The sequence below is a fragment of the Macaca nemestrina genome, chromosome 11 (genome assembly GCF_043159975.1).
Source record: "Macaca nemestrina isolate mMacNem1 chromosome 11, mMacNem.hap1, whole genome shotgun sequence".
NCBI lineage: Eukaryota > Metazoa > Chordata > Mammalia > Primates > Cercopithecidae > Macaca > Macaca nemestrina.
Window position 1 is genome coordinate 126,094,784 of NC_092135.1, and position 12,473 is coordinate 126,107,256.

The 12,473-nt window shown below is 39.2% G+C and overlaps 1 protein-coding gene across 8 annotated transcripts in view; it reads right to left on the reverse strand.

Annotated features, from left to right (window-relative positions):
• Window positions 1-280: 280 nt before the first annotated feature.
• SPHKA (SPHK1 interactor, AKAP domain containing) overlaps window positions 281-12,473 on the reverse strand; it is a 195,038-nt gene continuing 182,845 nt past the window's right edge. For 5 of the 8 annotated variants that reach the window (XM_024790334.2, XM_024790336.2, XM_071073491.1 and 2 more), the window contains 4 exons: window positions 12,351-12,437; window positions 9,782-9,834; window positions 9,508-9,692; window positions 281-2,176 (listed from right to left, as the gene is read on the reverse strand). In XM_024790334.2, coding sequence (XP_024646102.2) covers window positions 2,033-2,176; window positions 9,508-9,692; window positions 9,782-9,834; window positions 12,351-12,437 — 469 coding nt within the window. In that variant the 3' untranslated portion in view covers window positions 281-2,032. The remainder of the gene's footprint in view (window positions 2,177-9,507; window positions 9,693-9,781; window positions 9,835-12,350; window positions 12,438-12,473) is intronic. The other 3 variants (XM_024790340.2, XM_024790337.2, XM_024790341.2) reach the window with 1 other exon arrangement.

Below are 12,473 nucleotides of genomic sequence, written 5' to 3' on the forward strand. Positions count from 1 at the left end.
GAGGCCAGGGATGTTGCTAAACATGTCACAATATTCAGGATAACCCTTTGCAAGAAAGAATGATGTGGTCCCAAATGTCAATAGCGCCAAGTTTGAGAAACTGATTTCCATGAATATTACTGATTTTAACAAATGAAGCCAAGAACATTTATGTTTTCCAATAAATGAAAGCAGGACAACAAAACTTTTCTAAGGGATATATAGGCCTTTATCCAATTGTACCGTGACTGTTTTTCCTATGAGGTGCTTAAAGCTCTTGCAGAAAAAATAATCGACAATCTGACAACAGAGATTTATTGATTAATTTGCAACGTGAGGTACAACATAGATAACTTCATCACACGGTTACAATCCAGTATTTGTGCTTTGTAAGATAAGTGAACGTTTATTCAAGCACAACAAAAGTCTACACACAATATTCTGGGATTGTTTAAAAAATACGTGTATTCTATTCCATTTGATAGCACAAAGAAGCACATTTCAGCATGAATTGATGGATGTATTCTAAAACTGGGCATTTGGTTAATGTGTCAAATTAAGCATAATAACCTAAATTTGGACTATTTCAATAATAAATGCCTAATGAGCACTGGGCAACTATCCTAGGATGGGAGTGGGGAAGGAAGGATGGCTTACAAGGGAGCTTTCTTTGCATTTCAAAATGTGGCTGATAGAGCAGGTGAGGCCAGCATTCATGTATGAGAACCTGTTGACATTTAAAATTACTTTGTGATCTTGAAAAATAGAGTAAAAGTATAGTATATCCAGAAATCCTTAATAAACACCTCTTTGATCAAGAAAATAAAAGTCCGTGTAGGTCATTATTTGGAAGGAAAGAAGACTTATTAAGGGACATTAGATACCTTTATTTTTCAAAAGAGTAAATCTCTGTTATTAAAATTACTAAAATGTGACAAAATCTTCTTTTCCCCCAATTCAAGGCTAATATCCACGAGTCAGGGAAAGTCTATGATCCTAACTGATCATGTCAAATATGAGACCATTACCCTGCTTCTGTCATTAAAAATGTCATTGGAGTGGAGTGTCTGCTGTACAGCTACCAGCACACACGTGATGAAACAAACCATGAGCTCAATGTCAATATGTGACTTTAGACAACAATCTCTTCATAAGTTAGGAAGCTCGAAGCTAACTCAATATATTATTTAAGACAATAATCTCTTTATAATTTACAATAAAATAAAGTGGAAGTTTGTATGTCATATTATTCAAGACACAAGCAGATTTTATCTGAAAAGACTTTTTTTTTTTTTTTTTAATATGAGAGCTTTCTGTTAGGATAAGAATTATGTGATCATGTTACCCAAGTAATACAGGGATGGAAACAAGACAATCTTTGATTTTCCTCTTCTTCAGTTGAATGCCAATTGACACTAGTTTTCTGCTTAGCTGGGAGCCCAGACACTATTTGGGAGAAGTGGGATATTTATCAGTGGGCTGCAGGGAATAAATGAAATCACCTCAGTAGAGGACGCTGCTATCCTTTTATCAGTGTCCACTGACATTGGTTTGAAAGTGGAAATCTTTTGTATAAAAGCCTGGGGATTTCTCACTCATATCTTAAGTATTTCCCTGGGCTGGCAGCCCCTTAACATAATCAGAAAAAGGAAAATATAGGTTACAGAATACTTTTAAAAATTATTTTGACCACTGAGTTTGTTAATTAGAGATATTACAAATCATTTTATATGATTAAACATATGTGAGCGTTGTTTTCCTGGAGACTGGGTCTCATTATAAGCCTTCTAATTTGGGCCCCATTGAAACTTCTCTTTGTCCAGCCCTTCTAATCCAAGCTCTTTGGAACTCACTCACAAGTTGTATGAATTTGGACAGACCTATATTTTGCTTTTCCTCCGATTTATTCTGTATGCAGTGGATTTGAGTAGCAGATTTTTTTTATAGCTCTGCTAATGTGATGTGATGTTTTGAGAATGTTTAGAGCATTTAGAACAAACCACTGTAATCTAAGCTGAATAAAGGGAAGGAATGCTCTATAGGGCAGACTGCCTTATCCCAGTTCCAAGAGCCAGTCAAACAGACTCAGTCTCCCATCCTTCTGCTCCTCATACATTTTGCAGTACTGGACAACTGCATGGAAGATATCGCCCACTTTCCAGGACTTCTGATGAACCAGCCGCACGACATCTAGAAACTAAAATAAAACAGAGAGTTAGGGCTCACAGAGCATAGAGGGCCCTGAAAGCCACCTCATTCAACCACCCTCGCAAAGCCAATGGCTCTCCAGTCCCTATTTAAATGTCTCTAGTGTCAGAGGACTGTTTTCCAGGATAATCTATTTTCTTTTTAAAGATTCCAGATTATTACCAACTTCATCAACTGCTTTTTTTTTTTTTTTTTCACAGCAGTTTGCCATTCACTGATTGCAGAGGATTAGATGGAATGAGACTAATTCTTTTTTTTAAGAGCCAGTCTTTTAGATATTTAGTGTTTTCTGGGGTCTGCTTTTTTCTGGGTTAGACTTTCTGTAATAGGACTGTGTATTACAGCTCCCAGTCCCTTCTATTTCTATCACAAACAAGATCTCATTGGGTGTGTAAATTTAGGCCAAATAAATCAAGTGGTAAACTTTGAAGCAGGACCACCTGTTGGTTTCTCATTCCATCCTGAGAAGCAACTCCCTCACCCTCCAGGCTAAGATGAAGGATCAGGAAAGTCTGGCTTTCCACAGCCACAGGATCAGGAAAGATGGAGGAAACACCTTAGATTTGTCACCTGGTGATTGGTACCAGTTCTATCGGCCACAACCTAGAGAGAAAGTCTGGACTGCAAGTGAAATTGAGGGCTTGAAGGGAGGAAAAATGGGGAAATAATTATAAGTGGTTCTCTTCATAGAACTGATGAAGTCCAGTGTGAAGGACTCTCTAATTTCTTAGGTACTTTCTTGAGGAAAGATGTCATGAAAGCCAGGAACTACAGGAAATATTTTAACACGTGGAATCTCATTCAGTTCTGTCACAACTCTATGATGTGAGCATTTGCAATGAAAAAGATGTGGGCTTGGAAGATGAAAAGTTGTCAGTAGGATCATGGTCTTCTAACGCTTCCGTCCAATGCTCTTTCTACCACCGTAACTTTCTGCATTTTGGTGGCAGAATAACTATGTGCCTACACATAGTAGGTGCTCCATGCATATTTGCTGAACAACAGAAGGGATGCAAGACCAAGTGTGAGTCAAATATATTCAAAGATCTCAAGAAGACTGTTTGGAATATGGATAAGTAAATTCTATGTTCTTGATATTTACTTGGAGCACTAGGAGAAAAAATAGGCTGGAAATTTGGCAGTTTTATGAGGAAGAGAGCTTTATTTGCTAAAAAGATGAGGATTGTGGTTCAGTTACTATTTCTTTGATTTTTTTTCTAGGATTTTTAAAAATTAAATTTCTTTTCTTTTTTTTTTTTTTTTTTTTTTGGTATTTGTTTGCTCAGACTTCAGAGATCAGCCAGGAACTGGAATGCTAATTTCTTTCCAGTTTGAGTATGTTAATTCATTTCAATTACTGAGAAGTTGTCTCATAAAGATCCGCTGTTAAATGATGTTTCTTCTCCCAGCTGTGATGGTACCAACCATTTGCACAGTGACAGTAATCAGTGCTTTATTGTACTCATTTGGCTTGTATTGGCTGAATCAAAATAAAGCAATTTCCTAGGCTGGAAAATGACATCCTTAATTTTTACTACCTGGAAACATAAACATTGTCTTAAGGAGTTTTAGGATGTTGTGAAAAGGGAGACAGATGGAAGGCAGATGGTAACCACAGACAGTGATCTCCCAGCAGAAGGACAACATCTTAGCCATCTTTTCATATCTCATGCCTGCACATAGTAGGTGCTCCATGCATATTTGCTGAATGACAGAAGGGATGCAAGACCAAGCGTGAGTCAAATACATTCAAAGATCTCAAGAAGGCTGTTTGGAATATGGATAAACGTTTAGCATCATTGAGGATGAACTTTCACTAAGTATTCAGTCTTGAGTTTTGGGTAATGTATTTTCACATATATAATTTAAACATGCATCTCTTGAGGCTGTTGCTCAATAATTTTCTACTGCAAGAGCGCTCCTCGAAAATGATTGGAGGTTATAGATCTAGGAAAAGGCTGAACAGAGCCTGGAGTGGGAGAGTGGTGGGCATGCGGCAAAATAAAAGCTGGTCATGGGGCATGTTTCTTGTCATGTGGTGACTGAGTGGGCATATACGTTGTGGGGGTGAGATGTGGGGCTGCTTCATGCTCATGGTAGCAGCCATGGTGAGCCAGCTCATTCACTCCCATCAGTCTCAGTATTAGAATTTCAGAGAGGCCGGGTGCGGTGGCTCATGCCTGTAATCCCAGTACTTTGGGAGGCCGAGGTGGGTTGATCACGAGTTCAGGAGTTCGAGACTAACCTGACCAATGTGGTGAAAACCCCATCTCTATTAAACATACAAAAATTAACCAGGCGTGGTGGCGTGCACCAGTAATCACAGCTGCTCAGGGGGCTGAAGTGGGAGAATCGCTTGAACCCGGGAGGCAGAAGTTGCAGTGAGCTGAGATCTCACCACTGCACTTCAGCCTGGGTGACAGAGTGAGACTCCATCTCAAAAAAAAAAAAAAAAAAAAAAAAAAAAAAAATGGAAAGAAAGAAAGAAAAAATTTAAAAGAAAGTATTCATTGCCTGGGACCTCTCACCATCCTTCTGAGCTTCTTGTCCATCTGATTCTTGACATTTTAGGAACAGAGTGCAAACCCTTTAGGTTAAGGCTTTGCTAATGATGAAAATACTTTTGGGAAGGGAAACATTTCAAGCAGCTATTAGTGATTTATGGAGATACATAAAAATAATTTTGTGAGCTGTTACTTATTATCTAAGAGTGTATGTAAGATCCAAGCCACGATTTTGATTCAACAAAGGGATGATGACATGTGGCTTTGGAATAGTGGTCTGGAAGGGAATAAAGGGGAGAAAGGCTAAAATGACAGCTTTTGTGTGATTCCACTAAGCAGGTTTTTCCTCACTCTCCAGCTCTTACTGGAAATCTAGAAAGTAGAGCTCCTAGTGCAGAAGGTGGGGACATTGAATTTCTGAGGTCTCACTGGGAGAGGCTCACAGGTTGTTGATTTGTTTCTCGAGATTTCGCCAAAGCATCCCCAGTAGTCTTGGTGTCTCCTTTCACTTAGCAAGTCTGAAAAGATTCCATCGATGAAAACATGACATTTGCCTTGGCTCCTTTCTGTAAACCGTGGCTCACGGGACCACCACCTTATCCCCAGCTTTTATCTCTGAGTCACTGTCTGGGTGGGGGAAGAATCAAAGCTTTGGAGCAGATGCCAATATTTTCCCAGAATTCTCCCTGCCTCATACTTTTCCAGAAGCCCTAACACCAGCTTCTTTCCATCTATTTGGGGCCTGTGAAGGACAATCTCTCCAAACTTGTCAAAATAACCCACCAGCTAGGCCACTCTGCGTATAGTTTGTGGTGTGGTCACAAGCTGGAATCTGTCATGATTTCTAAGTCCAGGCTGATATCCCAAAAAAGTGGCATTTAACAATGGTCTGGCCCCACTACACAGAGCATGCTCTGAGGCTATGATGACTTAATCTTGGATATTGAGACCTGGAAACATCTTTGGGGCTGATGAGCAAGAAGATCTCATGTTTTCTTTTCTTCCATTAAAAAAAGGTAAGAATGAAAAATGATTGTGAAGAAGTCAGAAAAGGACATTCTAGTTCTTTACTGGGCTGAAATTTTAAAACCACGTCCTACTCAGCAGCAATTCCTAGAGCTCTCGTTGTGTCTGTTCATGCTATTGCCTGGGTATTTTCACAATCAGCTTTAGCATGTCAGGATCTGAGTTTTTCTTTCAATGGTATTGAAAAATAAAAATGAAAATATTTCATTTTCTGCCATTTCACAATCAGTAATAATGAGGTTCCCTTCCCTTAAATCATAGTTGGCATTTCGAATGTTTTGTCTTAGGAAACTAGAAGAATTTACATTCTATCATCTGTAGACTCGTTTGAAGAAAAGAATCACATAGGAGATAGTTTTTATATTCTCAGGTGCATTTAATAAATTAGATTAATTGTTTACAAAATTGTATCATGAAATCTATGGGAGTTGTTGCAAGTTGTATAATTTTTTGGAAACATTCAACTTAGGTTTCTGAAAGCAACTACATCCTTTTGCTCCAAGGCAGAATTAGATTGCATTAAGCATAAGAGAGTTGGTTCTTATATTGCTCCTGCAATTAAGGCCCGTAGAGCTACCAGCCTTAGCCTTGGCTGCACCCTGGAACCCCAGGCACCTTTACAAAACCCTGATGCCTGGGCAGCATTGCCGGAGAAGATTCTGATCTAATTGATTGGAGCACTGGAGTTTGTAAAACCTCCCTGTATTACTCTAACACGCACTAAATCTGACTAAAGAAATCAGTTCAAGGCACTTTATTATGATTACAGATGAAGTGCCTCAGTATTGAATTCTTCCTAATTTTCCCCTTCCTTTGCGATGAGTTTCTTTGAAACTAATCACCTTAACTGTAGTTTTTTTGTCTTCGTATCTGCAAAGTTAAGTCAAAAGTCAATACCATCAAATTGGAGACTATTATTCTAAGTGAAGTAACTCAGGAGTGGAAAACCTAACATTGTATGTTCTCACTCATAAGTGGTAGCTAAGTTATGAGGATGCAAAGGCATAAGAATGATATAATGGACTTTGGAGAGAATCTTAGATGACTCAAAAAAAATTAGAAGATTTTATTCCTAAAATTACATTATTTAGAATTAAAGTTCTTGGGCTGGTGCTAATTGAATGAGTGAAATATCATTTAATATCCTTCTTAATAACATTAGCGGAATGTCTCTTTTCTCAGAAAAAGAGTTATATCCAAAAAGAAGTATTCTCTTTGAGAATTGAAAATCAGGTTGGGATAAACAAATACCAAGTCAGGGCATGATTTATGTAACCCAGGTGTTTGTGAGACACCTCTTACCCTTGCACCGACGGGGGATTTCTGAGACATATATTCATATAACATTGTTTCTTAAAGAAGATACATTGTATAAACATCTATTCCATTAAGGTACCACCTAAAAATCTACCATGTCATACTCTTATTCAGTAAGTGGCAGGCGATAGAGCTGGAACCAGCTCATCTTTCATTTTCCCATGAGCCTGGGAATGTATTCCTGAGAATGCTTTTCTCTCCTCTATATAGAAGAGGGTCTTTGGGACAGTGTATGGCATGGGCTTAGGCTCACATGTGATTGTGTTTTTTCATTGCACCCTTTGCAGCTGAGTGGTAAGGTTGGAGGAGAATTTATCAAGTAGTGAACCGCTCAACACCTTGTAAATGAAAGTATGACAAGTATAGCAAGGTGCCTAGAATAATTTTGGGTATAACAGCAGGCAGGCATAGGCATGAAAGGACGTATTAATTACCAGTTGGTAAAAGGTTGAAGTGAGAGAGGGTATGAACAGTGAATTAGATCTCCTTTTCAATTTTTCCTATAGTCGATCCCATGGACTCGTGATGCAGAAATAGAGAAGCTGCTCTAACTACCATAAGCAGGGGCAAGAAGGTAAAGAACATTCCATTTCAGACCGCTAGATTTTGGCACAGATAATTAAAATGCAATTACACAGTTAAAAAAAATCCAGATTGTAAGCCCAAGGTCATTTAACTTGAGAAAGGTCCTTTTAAAATAAAGAACTACTGAGAAGTATTTTATGGAGAAAGCAGGGTGCAGGGACTTGGCCTGGGAAATCGTTCATGTACCTGATTTGCTCCTTAGTCAAAAAGGGACAATAATATCTGTTCTGTTTTTTCACAGGCTTGTTGAGAAGCAAGTAGGATGAGGCACATGGAGGCACCTTGTGACAACAAGACATGAAAATCCTACCCGGTGGCTTGATAGGCAGGATCCTAAAACAGTACTCAAGGTTTTTCACCCTAATCCCTGGGACTATGAATAAGATGAGATATCATACCCTTATTACGCTACCTTACATGGCAAAAAGGATTTATCAGTTACCTTTGAGTTAATCAGAAACCTATCTGGTGATTATAATCTAATAACACATATTCTTTCTTTTTTTTTTTTTTTGAGACAAAGTCTCAAGTCTCAGTCTGCCACCAGGATGCCAGGATGGAGTGCAGTGGTGAAATCTTGGCTCACTGCAACCTCCACCTCCTGGGTTCAAGCAATTCTCCTGTCTCAGCCCCCTGAGTAGCTAGGATTACAGGTGCCTGCCATCACACCCGGCTATTTTTTTTTTTTTTTTTTTTTTTAAGTAGAGATGTGGTTTCACCATGTTGCAGGCTGGTCTTGAACTCCTGACCTCAGGTGATCTGCCCACCTCAGCCTCCCAAACGGCTGGGATTATAGGCATGAGCCACCGCACCTGGCCTAATCACACAAACTCTTTAAAGACAGAGCTTTTTCTGGCTGGTGGCTGAGGTATCAGAGAGATTGATACCAAAAGGACATAAAGGAGCCATGTGACAGGGAATGTGGGTGGCTCTGGGAGCTGAGAGCGGCCCTCTGCTGACAGCCAGCAGGGAAACAGGACCTCAGTCCTACAACCACCTGAAACTGAGTTAGCACAACAACCTGAAGGAGCTTGGACTCCTTCTGTTCCCTGGAACTTCTGGATAAGTGCCTAGTCAGGCTAATGCCTTCATTTCCGCCTTGTAAAACCTAAAGCAAAGATTACAATGGAACTCACCCTAACTTCAGACCTATGGAGCTGAGTGCTGTTTTAAGCTGGTAAATTTGTGGCAGTTTGTTACACAGCAATAGAAAACTAATATGTTATTATTAATTTGAAATCTTTTAAAACGAGTCTATTTTTAAACTATGGAAAATTGAGCTTGAAGACATTGGCAGACAGATTCATGCCTTACTCTTAATAGCTAAGATTCTACCACAGTTACAGATATAGAATTAGAGTGATAGTTACTATTAATTTTGATGTTGGCCAAGGATCCCTTGCCTAGCTTTATATTTCTGGTAGGTGGAGAATAATAAATAAAAAGCCTTCCTAATGCAAATCTGTTTGGAAGGGAATTAAAAATGCCTTCTCTTGGCTTGTTTTAGATGTCAATGTGGCTTTACTTTGGTTTCTGTTATATATCAGGTTCTTCTTTCTTTCTTTCATTTAAAGGAGTGCTATGAAGAAGTTTGTCCCAGAGCAAGAAAACACCAAAAACTAAGAGACTCTAAAAAAGTTCCCAACCCCCCAATTTGCTTTTCTCACAACCACCTACTAGCCAAGACAAAGTAAGGATCAAAGAAATGCTAATTATATTATATTTACACAGGTGGAAGATTTCAATGTTCTAGCTACAATTTTAAGGTCAAGAACAGTCAGCATCAAATAATTCAAATGGAAATAGGGCATTTACTGAGCATTTACTGAGTTTCCAGTGGTGATAAAAACACAAAGCTTCATTGATACCCAAACCTGGAACATGATACCTTTTCAATTCTGTTTTCCTGAGACTTCTTAAAGTAGATGGTGGGAATCCCAAGTTCAGAGGCAGCTATCCACTGCAGGGTGGCTCGGAGCTCGGCATCCGGACACTCTGGCTCCAGGTCAAAGTTGATCACCAGCAGGCTCCTCTGGGGGCTGGCTGTTCCCATGGGCAGTCCAGATGCAGGCGCTGGGCACAGACACAACCACAGCCTTATCCCTCTTTCCAAAGGGAGAGCCCAGGCAATTGTGTGTCAAAAGTATGGGAAGGTGGCTTACCCTCTACGCTTTCTGACTGTCCTTTAAGAATCTCCTTTTCTTCTAGTAATTCACTTTGGGAGAAAACAACAGTATATGATTGGTAATGTTTAGAAGAATAAGCTGTATATGAAAGATGAGGCGATGGGTCTTACTGATCTAAAGGCTTCTGAAGTTCATTCTGGATTTATTGTTTTTGTAGAGTGGAGTAATGCTGGGAAAATACCAATGTGGCTATTATGTAGGATCACTGGGTCTGCAATAAATGTCCTCCTCCAACAACAACAGGCCAGATAACTCAAGTTACTTTAGTTAGGATAGCTGGTGTGGGAGACTGAGAGATGCATCCTCTTCTCTTCAACCTCCTTACCATAAACCTTCATAGGTTTAAACAATCAAAGAGAGATTTTGTGGGTAACTGTTCTGATTTGGAGATTTATTCTTCCGCATTTTACTTTCATGTTAATGAATCATATGTTCCCATCTTGTCACTGTTTTTTTTTTTCTATACTACAATAGCAACCTAGCTTTTATTTTATTTAAAAAATAATTTTACAGGGATATGGTTCTTTGATCTGAAATAAGAAAAAAGACAACCGGCTGGGTGTGGTGGCTCATGCCTGTAATCCCAGCACTTTGGGAGGTTGAGGCGGGCGGATCACAAGGTCAGGAGATCGAGACCATCCTGACTAACATGGTGAAACCCCGTCTCTACCGAAAATACAAAAAATCAGCCGGGCGTGGTGGCGGGTACCTGTAGTCCCAGCTACTCAGGAGGCTGAGGCAGGAGAATGCCGTGAACTCAGGAGGCGGAGTTTGCAGTGAGCTGAGATCACGCCACTGCACTCCAGCCTGGGCGACAGAGCAAGACTCCATCTCAAAAAAAAAAAAAAAAAAAAAAAAGAAAAAGAAAAAAGACAACCAACAAACTGCAGAACTTACATTTGACAGAAAAATATCTCAATTAAAAATTTTCTTTTTCTTTCTTTTTATTGGGGAAGTATAGTAGGCTGGGTGGTTTAGAATGAGGGACTCATAACTGAAGTATTTCATTAGATATGGTAGAGTTCAATATCGGAGGTGTTTTCATATGGTGTGTACTTATTACAGAGCCTTGCACGTAGTGGGAGGACTTGGTAAATGTTTCTAAAGTAAGAACATATGGCCAGCAGCTGAAAGGAAGTGGCTATCCTGGGAAGCCTGTGGTTGTCCTATATTTTTGTCGTGTCTAGAAATTGGAGTACAGGAGCCCTTAAAAATGTGTTGTTTGATGTTAGACAATTCTCTCATTCTGTTACTAAGATATGGTTGAAAAATTCCATTGCGTTCCTGATGTTAAGAGAAAGAGTATAGTAATTCTTTCATTCATACATATTTATTTGCAGAAATGTTAATTTTTCAAGGATCTAGATTTTCTTCTAGATCTCTATGCAAGTGACATTGGGGGTATGACAAATGGGAGGCACAGTTTCTGCTGTTTTGGATGCTGACCATGGAGGTGATTTCTTGGCTTTCTTAGAATACAGATTTTCCCTGGGGTCATAGGCTCATAGGCTCATACTGCAGAGAAAGTTGGGAAAAGTAGCTAAATAAATGTTTCCTGAAAGAGAAAAATAAATTTACCCCAAGGTAGTTTTTGTTTGTTTGTTTTGGTTTTTGGTTTCTCTTTAAAACAAAACAAAACAAAACAAAAAAACAAGATAATGTGTACGTTCATCTCCACTGAATAATGGCTGTGTGGAGCAACAAAAGATGCACCGTCACCCTCAATCACTGAGGAACACACCCGGTTAAATGGTGAAATAAGAGTGCTGTAGTTATAGATAGTGATGGAGAAAATAGGTCAGGGAGCAACTTTAGCCTACACTTATTTATCATTGTTCTGAAATTTCAGAAATCTCCAAATCATAAGCTAAATCAGAATGGTCAAAAATAGATTTCGATCATTTAAATTTTCCAGAATAACCACATATTCTAGAAGTAGTCCTGACCTCATGTTGCCCTCTCTTTCTGCGGCATATTTTAGGATGCATGTACTTCCTAGAAGTACTCGTCCTTCTCTAAGTCCTTTTTTCCTTTGGTCTTAAGGAAGTCCCCATATTGTGGAGAGCATAGTCACTGGGTGAGAATGACACATATCCATCATGACAACCATTTAATATTAGACACATTTAGTAGTGATAATCCCAGGTTTCTACATGTAAAGGAAAAGCCATTCACATTTGATTTTACTGAAGTGATGATGTTTCACAGTGAAGACTATTGAGTAGTCTTCTTTAGTTGGCATGGTATAATTTAAATGGATTTTTGCTTCTGTTTCTAGGTAGGTAAAATGACATACACTTCAGATTATATTGATAAGTTTTATCTGAAATAATTATTCCACAGGGGGCAGATTTGAAACCCAGAAAGCAGGTGGTGGCAGGGCAGGGCCTATTCTAGGCTTGAATTCTTGCTCCAGTGACATGGAACCACAGCAGTACAGACACGATGAGGTCAGTGGTTGGGCACACCCTGAATGATCAAAATGGATTGCCAGATGGAATTGGAGTAGTGGTCTCACAATCACTGCATCTCAGTGGCTACTTACTTAATCATGGGAGAAGATGGCATGCTTTCCTGATAAATGTCCAGGTCCATAATGCCAAGACTGCTAGTGGCACTACTGTTGCCATTGCTGACAAAGCAAAAGTTTACATATTAATGCCCGTCT